At 38.0% G+C, this 17,548-nt stretch overlaps 1 protein-coding gene across 4 annotated transcripts in view; it reads right to left on the reverse strand.

Annotated features, from left to right (window-relative positions):
* lin7b (lin-7 homolog B (C. elegans)) overlaps nt 1–17,548 on the reverse strand; it is a 57,819-nt gene that overhangs the window by 9,154 nt on the left and 31,117 nt on the right. For 3 of the 4 annotated variants that reach the window (XR_007448862.1, XM_049570854.1, XM_049570855.1), the window contains exons 3-4: nt 11,539–11,610; nt 267–476 (exon numbers count right to left, since the gene is read on the reverse strand). Coding sequence is in view for 3 of the 4 variants with exons in the window: in XM_049570854.1 (XP_049426811.1) it covers nt 267–476; nt 11,539–11,610 (282 nt within the window). In the remaining variant the exon portion in view is untranslated. Of the gene's footprint in view, nt 1–238; nt 477–11,538; nt 11,611–17,548 lie in introns of all 4 variants that reach the window. The other variant, XM_049570856.1, reaches the window with a different exon arrangement.

Genomic DNA, 17,548 nt, shown 5'->3' on the forward strand with positions numbered 1-17,548 from the left:
TTCTTACATTCAAATTACAAAAACAAATCCCCAGTGTGAATCAGTTTATTTTACTGTGAATCAGAAAATGGTAGGTGGGCCACCCCGGCACTCTATCGAGGGCCAGAGTCAGCCTGCAGGCCATATGATTAGTATCATTGATCTACTCAAAATATTCTGCTAACAGCATGCAGATATTCATCTACATCAAATTTGTTACTTTATTTAGAAAAACTGGACTGAAAATGAGTGTGTGTACCTCCTCTCAGTGGGTCTGAGCTTCTTACCACTCCATTGACAGACAGCAGCTGGTCTCCTCTCTTCAACCCTCCTTGGCGATCGGCCACCCCACCAGGGATCACTCTGGAGATGTAGATGGGGGAATTTTGCTCTTTGCCCCCCATGATGTTAAAGCCCAGACCCTCCTCTGTCTTTGGCAGTTCCACCACCCTTGGGTGGGCATGGCCCTCACTGGCTGCAAAGGCTGCCACTGTGGCCTGGTCAAAGAAGCAACATAGAAAATGTTTCACATAGAAATGATCATTAAAAGAGTTTAGGTGCCTTTAATCTCCAGTTACACAACAGAATGTATCACATAAAGCTGTTTCAAATCTCCCAAATCTGACCAGTGATGACATGTTTAGCCGCATGTCATCATTTAATCGCTGGCTGTCCAGGTGGTGTCCAGCAAACGATGTGGGTTTCGTTAATAATTGGCAAACTTTCTGGGGAAAACCTGGTCTTATTAGGAGAGACGGCATTCATCCCACTTTGGATGGAGCTGCTCTCATTTCTAGGAACCTGGCAAACTTTATTAGTAATTTAAATCCCTGACAACCCAGAGTTGAGACCAGGACTCAGAGTCGCAGTCCTATACGCCTCTCTGAGCTTCTAGTTCAGTTACCCAGCCATAGTTTTCATAGTTTTATACAAACGGTGTCTGTCCCCCGACCACCTAAATTATTTAAATCTAAAATTAAACAAAGAGGAGTTGTGCATAACAACCTCATAAAAATTAAAACCTCTTCTGTGACAGAAAGACAAAACAGAAGAATTAAATACGGACTGTTAAATATCAGGTCTCTATCGTCTAAAGCAGTGTTAGTAAACAAATTAATATCAGATAATCATATTGATTTACTCAGTCTCACTGAAACCTGGCTGTGTCCAGATGAATATGTTAGTCTACTCCTAGTCCACTTCTCCCAGTCATAATAATACCCACATTCCTCGAGGCAGCGGCCGAGGAGGGGGAGTTGCAGCCATTTTTAACTCTAGTCTGTTAATCAGCCCTAAACCTAAACTAGATTATAATTCATTTGAAAGCCTCGTTCTTAGTCTTTTACATCCGACCTGGAAAACCTCACAGCCACTTTTATTTGTTATAGTGTACCGTGCTCCTGGCCCGTATTCTGAATTTGTATCTGAATTCTCAGAGTTTTTATCCAGTTTAGTTCTTAAATCAGATAAAGTTATTATTGTAGGCGATTTTAACATTCATGTTGACGTTGATAATGACTCCCTGGCTACTGCGTTTATCTCATTATTAGACTCCATTGGCTTCAGTCAGGGTGTACATGAACCCACTCACTGTTTTAACCATACCCTCGATCTAGTTCTGACGTATGGAATTGAAATTGATAATCTAAAAGTCTTTCCACAGAATCCTCGCTATCGGATCATTATCTGATTACTTTTGATTTCTTTTTACTCGATTACACGCCACTCAGCAACAGTTACTATACTAGATGTTTATCAGATAGTGCTGTCGCAAAATTTAAGGAAAAGATTACTCCGTCATTAAATTCAATACCAAGTCCCTCAGTAACAGAGGTTTCCTGTACCGACTTTGATCATTTTGTCGATAGCGCTGTAGGCTCACTGCGAACAACACTTGACTCTGTAGCTCCTCTTAAAAAGAAGTTAAAAAAGCAAAGAAAGTTCGCTCCTTGGTATAACTCTCAAACCCGTAAGTTATATATCGCGAAAATTTGAAAGGAATTGGCGATTAACCAAACTGGAAGAATCTCGTTTAATCTGGACAGACAATCTCAAAACTTATAAGAGGGGCCTCCGCAATGCCAGAGCAAACTATTACTCAGCATTAATAGAAGACAATAAGAACAACCCCAGGTTTCTTTTCAGCACTGTAGCCAGGCTGACTGAGAGTCAGAGCTCTATTGAGCCTTGTATTCCTTTAGCCCTTAGCAGTAATGATTTTATGAGATTTTTTAATGACAAAATTATAACTATTAGAGGAAAAATTCATGACCCCCTGTCCTCAGATAGTACCTATCTAACCTCAAACACAGCTGTAAAACCTAATATATATTTAGATTGCTTCTCCCCAATTTCTCTTCAAGAATTGACCGCATTGATTTCTTCATCTAAATCATCAACGTGTCTCTTAGACCCCGTCCCAACTAGGCTACTTAAGGAGGTCTTTCCTTTAGTTAACACTCATATATTAGATATGATCAATATATCCTTATTAACAGGCTATGTACCACAGTCTTTTAAGGTAGCTGTAATTAAACCTCTACTAAAAAGCCCACCCTGGATCCAGAGGTGTTAGCCAACTATAGACCAATATGTAATCTTCCCTTTATGTCAAAGATCCTTGAGAAAGTAGTCGCAGACCAGCTGTGTGATTTTCTCCATGATAATAATTTATTTGAGGAATTTCAGTCAGGATTTAGAGTGCATCATAGCACTGAGACAGCACTAGTTAAAATTACAAATGACCTTCTGATTGCTTCAGACAAAGGACTTGTCTCTGTACTTGTTTTATTAGATCTTAATGCGGCGTTTGACACAATTGACCATCAAATTCTACTGCAGAGACTGGATCACTTAATTGGCCTAAAAGATTCTGCACTGAGCTGGTTTAAATCTTATTTATCTGATCGTTTTCAGTTTGTTCACGTTCATAATGAATCGTCCTTACGCACTCAAAGTTTGTTTTGGAGTTCCATGAGTTCTGTGCTCGACCAATCCTATTTACTCTATATATGCTTCCTTTAGGTAACATCATTAGAAATCACTCTATAAATTTCCATTGTTATGCGGATGATACTCAGTTGTATTTATCGATGAAGCCAGAAGAAAGTAATCAATTAACCAAACTCCATAACTGCCTTAAAGACATAAAAACTTGGATGAGCACCAATTTCCTGATGTTTAAATTCAGACAAAACTGAAGTTATTGTTCTTGGCCCCAAACAACTCAGAGACTCTTTATCTGATGACATAGTTTCTCTAGATGGCATTGCTCTGGCCTCTGGCACTACCGTAAGAAACCTCGGAGTAATATTTGATCAAGCTTTGTCTTTTAATTCTCATTTAAAACAAACCTCACGGACTGCATTTTTTCATCTGCGTAATATTGCAAAAATTAGGCCTATCCTGACCCAAAAAGATGCAGAAAAATTGGTCCACGCTTTTTTTTTTTACCTCAAGGCTGGATTACTGTAACTCTCTATTATCAGGTAGCTCTAGTAAGTCCTTAAAAACTCTCCAGCTAATTCAGAATGCAGCAGCACGTGTACTAACAGGAACTAAGAAACGAGATCATATTTCTCCTGTTTTAGCTTCTCTGCACTGGCTCCCTGTAAAATCCAGAATTGAATTTAAAATCCTACTGTTAACTTATAAAGCTCTAAATGGTCAAGCTCCGTCATATCTTAGAGAGCTCATAGTGCCTTATTATCCCACCAGAACTCTGCGCTCTGGTGGGCGCTCTCGTGGTCCCTAAAGTCTCCAAAAGTAGATCAGGAGCCAGAGCCTTTAGCTATCAGGCTCCTCTCCTGTGGAATCATCCTCCTGTTACGGTCCGGGAGGCAGACACCGTCTTCACATTTAAGACTAGACTTAAGACTTTCCTCTTTGATAAAGCTTATAGTTAGGGCTGGCTCAGGCTTGCCCTGTACCAGCCCCTAGTTAGGCTGACTTAGGCCTAGTCTGCCGGAGGACCCCCCTATAATACACCGGGCACCTTCTCTCCTTCTCTCTCTCTCTCTCTCTCTCTCGTATCCTATTACTGCATCTTGCTAACTCGGCCATTCTGGATGTCACTAACTCTGCTTCTTCTCCGGAGCCTTTTTGCTCCACTGTCTCTCAGATTAACTCATATCGCAGCGGTGCCTGGATAGCGTTACGTGTGTGGTTGTGCTGCTGCCGTGGTCCTGCCAGATGCCTCCTGCTGCTGCTGCCATCATTAGTCATTAGTCATACTTCTACTGTTATTATACACATATGACTATTGTCACACTTGTATACTGCCAGATATTAATACATACTTTCAACATATTGTACCGCAGTAGCCAGAACTATAACTATAATATTATTACTTTCAATAATGTTGTTGTAAGCTACTGTCATTACCTGCATCTCTCTCTTTCTTTCTCTGTCTCATTGTGTCATATGGATTACTGTTAATTTATCATGCTTATCTGTTCTGTACGACATCTATTGCACGTCTGTCCGTCCTGGAAGAGGGATCCCTCCTCAGTTGCTCTTCCTGAGGTTTCTACCGTTTTTATTCCCCGTTAAAGGGTTTTTTTGGGGAGTTTTTCCTTATCCGCTGCGAGGGTCATAAGGACAGAGGGATGTCGTATGCTGTAAAGCCCTGTGAGGCAAATTGTGATTTGTGATATTGGGCTTTATAAATAAAATTGAATTGAATTGGATCTCATTTTCTGTTTGTGCTATAACAATCACAAGCAGCACTCTGACAGTTTGGTATTTTCTTGATCTTGAATTCTCTGTGTGGTATTTTGGTGTGCAGCACAGAGTTTACAGTGTAGAGGTGGGAGGGGAGGAACAAACAGGTAGGAGGTTCATTCAAATTAGGTGGTGCAAAGTAAACTGTTGGTATTTAGGTGGTAACTGAGTCTTAGAAGCTGCACTTGGAATAGACGTGTCACAACCAAGTGTCTGCTTTTGTCAAAGAAAGCACTTGCAGCAAATGTGCAACAATGATGGAATCATGCTTCAGGGATAGGTTGACATTTTTTCAGGTCTGTCTTAAAACAATACTCATTCCCATAAGTGCAATGGGAATCTTCACCCTGCTAATTCTAGCTATAAACAGATCCCTTCATAATATGCTTTCAATAGAAGAAATACCAGGCAAAATCCACAGTCAAGCTGAAGTTAGACAAATCAAGTGGAGATCTCCCAAAGTTATAGTCTGTTTAGTTCACAGTTAACTGGTACAAACAAAATTTATGATCACAGCAAGCGAAAAGGGTTTTAATCTACAGAGTTGTGTGAGAGTTAAGACAGACTTAAGACTAGAATTACCATCCCACGGTTGTATGCCTCCACCCACCAGTCAAGTTTCTCTTATAGTTTCCATTCATGGCTGTGAAAACATGGATGCTTCACACACAGAAGATAAATCAGCATAGTTTCAAGATGGGCAACCAAGATTAGTGTCACCAATTAAGTATCTGACCAAATATTTTCCCTTCTGTTCCTGAGAGACACTGAATAATGCCCAGAAAAGTGTTTTATGCAGAACATTATGATGTCACAGTAAAGTTAACCTTTGACCTTTTGGATATAAAATGTCATCACTTCATTGTTTAATCCCATTAGACATCTGTGTGACGTTTTGTCATAATTAGCATATGAATTCTTGAGTTAGGGCCAAAAACATATTTTGTGAGGTCACACTAACCTTGACCTTTGACTCTAGACCACAAAATACAAATCAGTTTATTCTTCAGTCCAAGTGGATGTTTGCATCAAATTTAAAGAAATTTCCTTAAGGTGATTTTGAGATATCACATTCATGAGAATGAGAGAGATTCAAGGTCACCTTGACCTTTGACCACTGAAATCCAATCAGTTCATCACTGAGTCCAAGTGAACGTTTTTTTTTTTTTTTTTTTTTTTTATTTAGACAAAACAATACATAAATCACCAAATACAAATAAAAAAATAAATAAACACAAATCAGACATAACTCACACTAAAACAAACACACGCCTTAACATATATCATGACAATGTATATCAGCAGACCTAACCACCTATATAAGCAACAAAAAAACATTAACAGTAGAGGTAGAAAAAACAAAACAAAAATAAAACATATTTCAAATCAATACAAACTATTACCAGCCTTGTACTTTAATAAACCTGTCCCACCTACAAATATCTTTCAACATCCCCACATAAATTTCAATGAACTGATTATACTTCATAAGTTTCCCCTCTTCACACACAATATCATTTATAAACCAAACACCATGATCAAAAACATTCTATCAAAATATTGGTTTCCCTTCAATTACAATATTTGAGTTTAACCTATTTGCTGTAAGATTTCATCTCGACTTTATGGAGGATGAAACTGAAAGCATAACCAGCACTGAATCCCTTCCTTTAAAAACGCAGATACATTGCCAATTAGATTATTAACACAATGTATATGATTTTGCTGAATCTGTAAAAAAAGGATATAATCGTTTTTGAAACAATGGATGGGTACTTTCCAGTAATTTAAATGAAAACCAGTCTTCGTTCAAATATAATTTTTTAACAAAGGAGGCCTTCAAAGAGAAACATAGGGCCTCCAGATTTAATAATTTTAACCCACCATGTTCATAGTTATTATAAAGGACTCCTCTTTTGATCCTCTCTGGTTTATTACTCCAGAGGAATTCAAAAATCTTCTGTTCATAACACTTAAAAAAGGACCGCGATGGAGTTGGGAGAGACATAAATGGATAAATAAACTGCGGCACAATCAAAAACTTAACTAGGGAAATTTTCCCATAAAGTGTTAATGTTCTTCCCTTCCATGGCTGTAAGATTTTATCTATCTTGCTCAACTTGTTACTGTAATTTATTGCACAAACATCATCTAGTTTCTCTGGAATCACAACACCCAAAACATTAACTAGCCCATCAGTCCAGACAATTGGCAATTTACATGCCGTTTTATAATTTGTACCTTTAAGTCCACCAATCCTAAGTATTTTACATTTTTCATAATTTGGTTTCAAACCAGAATACTGTGAAAAAGCTGCAAAAAATCAAGAAGAGTTTTCAAACAAGAAGGTTTTAGACTTAGCAGGAAGCTAGTGTCTGCATACATTGATATTTTTGTTTCCATATTTCCAACTTCAAGCCCCTCTATGTCCACGTTACACCTTACTTTAATGGCTAGTATTTCCATAGCAATTATAAATAAAAATGGTGACAAAGGGCATCCTTGTTTGACTCCTCTTGATAAAGGCACTGACTTAGAATTATAACCATTATTAATAATCCTACATCTAGTATCCTTATATAATAATTTAACCCAATTAGTCAACGATTTTCCAAAATTAAAAAACTTCAAGCTTTCAAAAATAAAATCTAAAGTAATCTATCAAAGGCTTTCTCCAAATCAACAATAAATATTAACCCATTTTTGTTATTTAACTCATAGTTTTCAATAATCTCCAACAACTGTCTGATTATTACCAATATAGCGACCCTGTAAAAATCCTGATTGATCTTGATGAATAATGCTTGTTAGCACATTCTTCATTCTATGAGCTATACATTTAGCAAGTATCTTAGCATCTTAGCATTGGAGTGTTATTGGTCTCCAATTCTTAAGATTCACTGGGTCCTTGGATTGACCACTAGGTTCTTGCTTGAGTAACAAGGAAATAAGCCCTTCTTTCTGAGAATCAGTCAAATACCCAGCATTATAAGAAAAATTAAAACAAGAAAGTAATGGTTCATTAACCAAATCAAAAAAATTCTGATAGACCTCAATGGGTATTCCATCTATTCCAGGTGTTTTCCCTGGTTTAAAGGCCATTACAGCAGAAAAAAGTTCTTCTGTAATCAAACCCTCACATGATTGTTTCTGCGTAATGCTTAGTTTTCTTTCACAGATTTGTGGGAAAATTTTTTTGAAAACTACTCAGAGGTTGCGAATGAAATGAAAATATCTTAGTAAAATAATTTTCTATCTCACTTAGAATATCCGTCTGTGTGAACAGTACTTCTCCATTATTCAAAGTTAATTTGGAGATATTTTTTAGATATTCTGAAGATTCAAGAAAAGTTTTGAACATTTTTCACCTTTCTCCATCCACTCTGCCCTTTTGTAATCATAACTTCTTAACAAACGTTTCCCCACTAACTCATATAATTCATTTTTTCATCAGTTGAACTATTGATATTAAGACTCAACTTTTCAATCTCTGCAGCTATTGTTTGTTCTTTCAATCTCCTTTGTTTTTTTTTTCCAGGAAGCATAAGCAATTGCATGTCCTCTAAAACAACATTTGAATGCTTCCCAAACTAATAAAGGACTTGCTGTACCAATATTACATACAAAAAAATCATTAATAAATCTCCTAGTCTTGCTAACAAATTCTTCATCTTGAAGAAGACTTTGATTAAACTTCCAATACCCTGGTCCACGTACATTTTCACACATTAAAAGATTTAATCTATAATTATGATCAAACCGTAATTTATCCTCTATTGATATGTCAGTTACTTTAGATGTAAGAGAAAAGGATATTAAAAAGAAATCAATTCTACTTGCCTGGCTTTGCCTTCTCCAAGTATATCTTATTAAATTTGGATTTTTAAATCTCCAAATATCAACTAAATCTAAAGCATCCATAAGGTTATGAATTTTTTTAAGGGCATGTGGATGAGAGTTAATTGGTGGATTTCCTTTTCGATCTACTGTGCTATTCAAAGCTATATTATAGTCCCCCACCATAATAATTTTCTCCTCTATATCCTGCAACTTATTAAATATATCATCAAAAAATATGGGGTCATCTGTATTGGGTCCATACAAATTCAAAATACACAACTTCTCTCCTTGAACAATTACATCTGAGCAAATGAATCTGAGCATATAGAACATAACTGAAAATTAAATTGCTTCTTAAAAAGAATCATAACACCTTTTGAATTTCTCTGACCATGTGAAAAGTAAATTGGGCCATCCCACTCCTTCTTCCAACTAATTTCATCTATCTCGATAGAATGCGTTTCCTGTAAACAGAAAATATCTTGTTTTCTTTCCTTGAGCCATGAAAAAATAATACGCCGTTTTTTTACGATCTGAAAGACCATTACAGTTATAGCTGGCAATTCCTATTTCTTCATTAACGATACTAACTCATTAAGTACTTATGTTCTAGTATATCTTTATTAATCTACCCTCTCTCCCCAGGAGGAAAGAGATACAAAAAATAACAATAAAGGAATAACAAAAACAAAATTTCAAATTCTCCCTTTTGGTTAAGCCTGATGCACCATCCTGAATAATCAAAAACAAAAAACATTAATAGTGACAAAAACATTAACACAAAACACCTAATATAAAAACAATGCAGTCCATTTCCCATGGGTTAGCTCTTGTCTCAGTCCCAATATAGATTATAGTCCAACATTTAAGAAAAGACTGAGTCAATGAAAAAGAAAAAAAAAGAAAAAAAAAGAAGCGATGAAGCACCCAAAATAAAGCTCTCATCTAGCGTGGTTTTAAACATATCCTTAAGATATTTTTCATCATGTGGTTGTATTACTATGGGGATGGTGTGTAAACAACACTTTTAACCTATCCTAACACAAGGCAGCGGTGACATCACAGACCTACACCTTTTCTGTGTGCTTACCCCGATCCATCACCTCCGTAAAGTTCGCCATTTACATAGAGTTTGTCAACCACAAAACAAACTTTTTGTCCCTTCTGTTTAAAGGAGTTCATGACTGGAATAAGCTTGCGTCGCTTCTCAACCACTTCTGCTGGATATTCATTGCTCAAGTAGAAACGGGAACCTTTTAGTTTTCTGCTGAGCTCCAGGACTTTATCCTTAAACTTGGAGTTGATGAATTTAACGAGAGGTCTCGGTTTACCTTGATCTTTACGTTGTCCAAGCCTGTGTACTCGTTCCAGCTGGATCTTTTTAACTTCTTCCTCCAGAATACCGAGTTGATCCTGCATGAAATTCCTCGCAAGCACCTCCGACATTTCTTAAGTTTCCTCCGAGACATCAGACTTTAAATCCTTTAAGATATCCAGTTTTTGCAGCTGGTTAGAGATACCATGCAACATCTCTCGGTCCTTGGCAGTAAAAGTAAATTTATCATCTGAGTCACTTGAGGTCAACATATCTCGGCCTTGCTTTGAATCCGGTTGTTTACTTCTTGGCATTGTTCCCCATCTCAAGAAATCAGATGAAAGTCAAAACTTTAGCGGCACAGCCGAAGTGTAGCATACGCAGAGACTTTAAACCATGCGGCGTCCTACGGCGTCTGTAAAAGGAGGGCTCGCAAGACAAAGGCCGAAGGCTCATCTTTTCTTTTGAGCATAAATATAGTTTGTTCTTTCCTTCTTAATTTATCAGTCGCAGTTGTTGTTACGTTGAACGACACCACTTACATATAGGCTAATAAAGCGTCATTTTCTCAGCCAATATATGTTAAATTTGGGACGAGCTGATTGAACTGTTTCAGCCACTATACCTCATGGCGGCCATGTCCGTCCCCTGTCCAAGTGAACGTTTGTGCAAATTCGAGGAAATTCCCTCAAGGCATTCTTGAGATATCGCGTTCACGAGAACAGGACGAATGAATATACATACCGATAACATAATGCTTCCTGACGATCCACTAAATTATTACTTGTAGCCAGTCTGCTCCAGGTGAGTACTGCACCCATACTTAGGAGGGTAAAATGTCATGGAGGCCTCGTAATCTGAACCAAAACGGCAAACTCTTAACTGCCTCCCTCATTGTCAGCTGCAGCTCATTAGCTTCTCTTCTTTCTTCCCCCTGCACAATATAAGCCTTAGACAAGGTCACCCCCGGGATGGTTTCGAATAATGAATGAATGAATGAATGACTGAATGAATGTTTTTGTCAGTGGGTTTCCTAAAGAAATAAAGAATTGTAGCCCCAGAGCACAGTGACATCTGCTGTGTTTACCTTGATTAAATCACATGCACATGACAACAGGCTGCTACACAGTAACCACACACACCTCTGCGAGAGTACAAATATTAATCACCACACCCTCTGATCTCTCTTGATTTTAAGGTTCTCCTGTTTGTTTACAAAGTCCTTACTGGCCTGGTCCCGTCCTACATCGCAGAGCTCTTAACCCCTTATTTTACCCCCAGGTCCCTCAGGTCAGCTGACCTGTGCCTGTGTGTGTAGTGTCTCTAAATGCATGAGCTGTGTACCTGACAGTCATGTTGCCTCTCATGGATGTATTTTTAGTAACTTACTGCTTTTGTACAGCACTTTGGTCAACATGAGTTGTTTTTAAATGTGCTTTATAAATAAACTGAGCTGAGTTGAAAATTGAGTTTTTCCACTGCACCCAGCACTTTTGCATTTGTGCTGCTAAACCAAAATAGTAGGCGAGCTTGTAGATGCTCAAATAGTCCAGTGCACCAAAGACCTACCACTGTGTGCTGGTTGCTATGCTTTTTCAATTAAAATAGGATCCGATGTCTCTGAAACAATGCTTCTTGTGTAATAGTGAAGTGCTCTTCAGTTGTTAGTTTGTGTGCAATACCTTGGCAGTAGCCTGTGCTCGCACCTCTGGTCCTCCAGCAATGTCCAGAGTGTCATATAGCTGCTCATATACCTGGGGGATGACAGAGCAGAGCACAGATGAGTCAGACCAACATATGAGTGCGGTAAAATGATGTAATGGATAAACAGGTCATCATCTATCACACAGTATCACCAACATCCAAGACAAAGAGTTACATCTTTGAGTAACAAAGCTGTATATTGGCCCAAGAAGTTTAATGATTAGTACTTTGATGTGTGAGTTTTCATGATAAATATGAGGTTAAAGAAGTATTTCACTACTGAAGAGAAGGTTTTCTTTTCTTAAAACTGGGCTGGGCTGGGCTGTCTGTGCAGTCGAAAGATGCAAATACTTTTGTAATTGGTGCAACATGACCACAGAAAACAGAGATGGAGCTGTGACATTCACTTATACCAAAGAGGCAGAAAACCTACAACTACCAGAATGCACTGCACCACACTAGACCAATAAACACCTGCTGGTGGGGGATGTAATGTGAGTTGCTGGTAATAAACAATCTCATCTTACAGTTAAACAATAAGCTAAAGGTTTGAGGTGAGATATAAGCAATGCAATAACAGAATCTTGGTTTATGTTTTAAGTTTTACAGTTTGATCTGAGTTTGAGACAGAGAGAGAGGGGCATCTCTCTTTCTCGATCTACTTATATACTCTTCATGCAGAGGTACAATCTGTATTTAGAGCAACACTCCTAGAGCCTGGGAAAATCCGACTTTGAGCTGGGCAAGATGGAGGGAAGTTTACCACAGCTCATTTCCACATACTAGCCAGTCTGTTATGATACATAGCTGGCTGAAAATCAGCAAAGTATCCATTTAACAGTGGTTTAAAGAGGTTAATAGTTTAAACAGTTGGAAACACAGTCACTTGCTTTTTTTATTCAGAGAGTGAGGAGAGAGGATGAATATCAGTCTGATGTCTGTATGTTGAGCACAGAGCTGAGGTCAGGGTGTGGTTAGCATCAGCTTCACGTAAAGACTGGAAGCAGGGGTAAACATGAAGCCTGGCTCTGTCCACAGTGAGAAAGTAATGCACTTAAAGCTCACTAATTAACATGCTATATCTTATTTGTTGATTATTTTACTTAAATTGATTAAATACTTGTTTATTTGAATTATGGATGTCAGTTTCGATTCATTTTGCTTTCAACAGCCCAACATCCATCAACCAGTAACTAATCGGGTCCATTTTTAAGTAAAAAAAAAAAAATTAAAAAAAAAAAGCAAAATGAAATGAAATATGAGAGGCCTTTGCTTTTAGTCAGGTGCTCCATTGAATAAGCGAGCTTTAGCACCACATTACAAAGCACCTTCTGTTTCAAAGTGGTAATATTTTAATGTTTTGTGGTGTAAATATTTTGTCTTTTTTGCTGGCTCTGCTGATGGACCACTGGCTAGCTGTCTTAACATGTGAAACACAGTTGTCTCTGCCCCTCCTTCAGTCTCCACTTGTTAGCTGACAGTAGCCATGGCCACTTTGCACTGCTTACCACTCTAGTCTAGTGGTAAGCAGGCACTGCTCATTTGGCATTTACAGGAGGTAATACTGTAAATGCCAGTGTCAATGTGGGGTGGAGTTGCTGTGGAAACATGGTAACCACCCTCTGGTCTCCACCTAGGTCACCCCTGTTTCATTTTGAGCTGCAAACCCCCTTTAACATTGTTGACTATGTTAGCACCATGAGCTGTGCTGACACTGCTTAACTCCGGTCCCCCTGATAAAAAAATCACACCTGTCCCCTTCGGGACGTTTTTCGTCCTTGTTGAAAAACAACCACAAAAATATTAAATATTAATATTTTTTTCTACTTTTTTTTTCTTAAATCTTTTAACCAACTCCTACTCAGATTATACATATCAAATATTCATTCATTTTGAGGATTTTTAACCCTTTATATGCCATTTTCTTTACATGAATTCACTGTTACTTTTATGAGAAAAAAAACATGAATTATGAATTACTTTCTATATAATAAATGTTGGATGGAATTTTTTTTCTAATTATCACAGTCTGGGATATGTGAATGATTAATAATAACACCAATTTTGATGCATTATTATTTTTTTGTGCAGTTTCAATTTTTCAATAAATACCGGCACTGTCCTTGTTGAAAAACAACCATAACAATATTAAATATTAATATTTTTTTCTACTTTTTTTAAATCTTAAATCTTTTAACCAACTCCTATTCAGATTATACATACCAAATATTCATTGTGTGTGTGTGTGTGTGTGTGTGTATGTATAAGAGAGAGAGAGAGAGAGAGAGAGAGAGAGAGAGAGAGAGAGAGAGAGAGAGAGCGAAAGAGATGGAGAAAACAGTAATGTAACCTTGCAGCAACCTGCAGCTCATAATTTGCAATTTTTAGCTACACAATTACACACATGTACATGCACACACACACACACACACACACACACACACACACACACACACACACACAATATTTTTTTAGTATCCATACAGCCACAGCCCCCAGACATCCATATCAACACTAACCTAGCATTTATTTTTTTTGCATTGTTGCAATTTTTGCAACAATGGCTCCCAAACCACAATAATGAAAACACAGAAGAAAAATACAGGCAATTTTATTGCTTACACACACTAAAGTGTGTGTTTGCTCTGCTGGGGAAGCAGGAGAAAATGTATGATTCAGCTGGATTTTAGTAAAAACTTCCATTTTGATCCCCTAACTCTGGAATGCATGACTAATATCATCAAATTCATGTTTCTAAGTTGCCATGAGGATGTGATGAACAAATATGGAATTTATGGTTTTACATTTAACTATATTTTCACATAGGGATTTGACACTGCCTATTTTGAGTCCATGTACACACACGCACACAAACTAATACTGCAATATTTTTATACAGACCACACTGTCACATCCTTATGAGCACAGCAAGACCATTTTTTGATCTACTCTGCATTTGCCCACCCTGTTAGGGGCCTATAGTGCTTCAAGTGCCAAAGACAGCAGGGCCCAAAAAATGGAAATTGGCCCTGTTTTTTTTTTCTTTTTTTTCCTGGAATTTCTTAATTATGTGATCAGTAAAGGTGTATCTTATCTTATCTTATCTTATCTTATCTTATCTTATCTTATCTTATCTTATCTTTTACCATTCTTGGGTCTCTTTAACCAACCTGACTGCCAGAGACAGAAAAAAAATCATGTTTTTTATGTAAATTGAAGGGGAATCAAAAAATGTCGTTTTAATGGGTTTCAATGGGGACGGTTTTCGTCAAAGAGGGCAAGGGGTTGTAAAAGGTTGCCATCTGTGTATTTTAGGCCTGATTTAGGAGCGGCTTTAAAATTTCAAAATATCACCAAAAATAAGGTTTCTGACCAAATGTCATGCTATATGCATGAACACAGCCAAAGTTATCAAAAAATAAAAACTGAAAAATGACTGAAAAGGACGTTTTCCGTCTGAGCGGGACTGGAAGGTGAAAGTGCTAACAGAGTTATCAGTGATAACATATCTTTGTTAACAATGCTAAAGAGGGTTTGTAGCTCAATACTGAAACTCTTGCTCACTGGCACAAGCTGGGGGGAGCCTGGGGAGTAGGGTTGCAACGGTATGAGATTTTCACGGTACAATAACCATCTCAGAAAATATCACATTAGCATGGTATGACAGAATTATTATTATCAGTCAGAATGACCCTTAAAGGAATGTTTTATTACTATTATTGAAACTTCAAATATTTTTTAATAAAAAGTCTCCCTTTTAGAAAAAGGGAAAACTCAAGTCCATCAGAATGAGATGAAAACTATAACCACCGCATTAATCACCTCAAGGCTGGACTATTGCAACTCTCTGTACCTGGTGTCGGCCAGTCATCTTTGTCTCATTTGCAGCTGGTGCCGAACGCTGCAGCGAGACTCCTTACTGGTGCCAGAAAAAGAGACAACATTACACTAGTGCTAGCGTCCCTGCACTGGCTACTAGAGATGTTCCTGATGACTAATTTCCCTGTTGACTAAAGGAAAATTTTAATTAAGATTAGTCGACTAGTCTAAAAAAGGAAAACACTCAGAAAACAGTCCAAATTTAGAACAATTTATTGTTAAGTATGTGTAACATTGGGCCTCATTCACAAACAGTGCGTACGCACAAATCTGTGCTTAAACTGTGCGTACGTTCGTTTGACGCACAAATGCGGGATTCATCAATATTTTCTTACCCAAATTTGTTCTTACTCTGCGAACAAATTTAGAACTGCCTCAGACCATGTGTACGCACAAACGAGGAAGGCCGAACTGACTTAGAAAATGCAAACATACCTTTTAAGTACATGCAGAGTCTATAAAACCACATTCATGAAAAAGAGATTTAATTAACATTTTTTAAAATTATTAATTTACTAATATATTGGCCAAATGGATTAAATTACCATGAAATTGACACACATTCACCCTCATCATTGTGACAATTAAAATATTAACAATAACATGAAAAGAAAAACTATCACTCCATCAGCGTGCAGATGATCTGTAATGCCGACTGCCATATCCTTAAGGCTGTGGCCCACTGGCCACGACTCATTTATTTTGCAAAACAGTACAGTGGGAATGTGTTTGGAGGCAGGGGCTGTGAGAAGTGGATGGCTTGTTGGTGAGCATCTTTTGTTCTAGTCTTTTATTTCAACTGTTTTAAGTTAGTATTTTCAGTAAGTCTCTATTCCATTAATGTTAAAATGTTATATTGTTTGGGTGACCGGGCATATGGCCTTAAAACATGGCTGACGACACCATACGCAAACCCTGAAACCCCTCAAGAGGTGTGCTATAATAACATACATGTCCACACACGCGCCGTAGAATGCACTTTTGGTGTGCTTAAGGGCCGTTGGATGTGTTTGGATCAGATACGGCCGGTGGCAAACTACTTTATACCCCTGAGAAGGTGTGCAAGATCATCCTGGCATACTGTGTCCTCCACAATCTTGCAATGACCCATGGCATTCCTGTAAGACCCGGCGCCATGGCTTCTAACAAACTGTGAAATTTACTACTTCTCTCCTCGCGTAACTGCTTCCTTCATTCATGAATCAACTCTAGGCAAGCGGTTTCTTTATATGGAGAAATGGCGGCGTGGTAGTATGCTGATTGCAGATCGCGGACACGTGCCTTTCAATTTAGAATGATTCTGATTTACTAACATACGCACAGTGGTGAGAACAAAATTGGCCGGTACGCACGTGTCATGAAACCGACAGTGATTTTGCGCAAGTACTTATTTTTTGGGGAGAGTAAGAACATTTCTGCGCCATGTGGTATTAATGTGAACATAACGGCAACTCAGTCAAAAGTTAACCACTAAAATAACATCTAAAATTAAAGCTGCAAGCAGCGATAAACAGGCCCTCGCAGTCCACGTGCGTCGGGGCATGCTGCCGTTGGTGGGCGTGCACCTAGAAGTCTTGTCAGCTGTAATAAATAAAAAAATAAACGTTATCTCTTACTTACATTTCCAGTATACAGGTAGGCACCCAACCCACGCATGTATTTTTCCAAAAAGTAGAAGCTGAATACATGCCCAATAGTTCAAGGTCTTCTGACTCTTTAAAAGTTGACATGGTGTCTCTAGCTCAAAGTATGAGGGACAAGAAGAGGTTGAAAGTCGATGAGTTTTGAAGAGGATTTGAAGATTTTCCAATTTACTTCCATTCACACTAATTAGACTGCCACCAGAGCGCCACGTATTGGCCGATTTGCACCGAATTTTGCACAAACTCTCAATCAATCTGATCAAATCTGTAGGATATGTTTGTTAATTTACAAGCCCTGGAAATGGGCAAAAATGCACAGAAATGGCACAAGTAAATTCAAAATGGCGGACTTCCTGTTGGGTTTGGAGCATGGCTCCAAGAGGTTTTTTTGTACGTGATAGAGTGGTACAGATGACTACCAAGTTTCATACAGGCAGGTCAAAACAGCTTTGGGGGCTGCTCTATT

Source organism: Epinephelus fuscoguttatus, unplaced genomic scaffold, assembly GCF_011397635.1.
Source record: "Epinephelus fuscoguttatus unplaced genomic scaffold, E.fuscoguttatus.final_Chr_v1 AP022699.1".
Lineage (NCBI taxonomy): Eukaryota > Metazoa > Chordata > Actinopteri > Perciformes > Serranidae > Epinephelus > Epinephelus fuscoguttatus.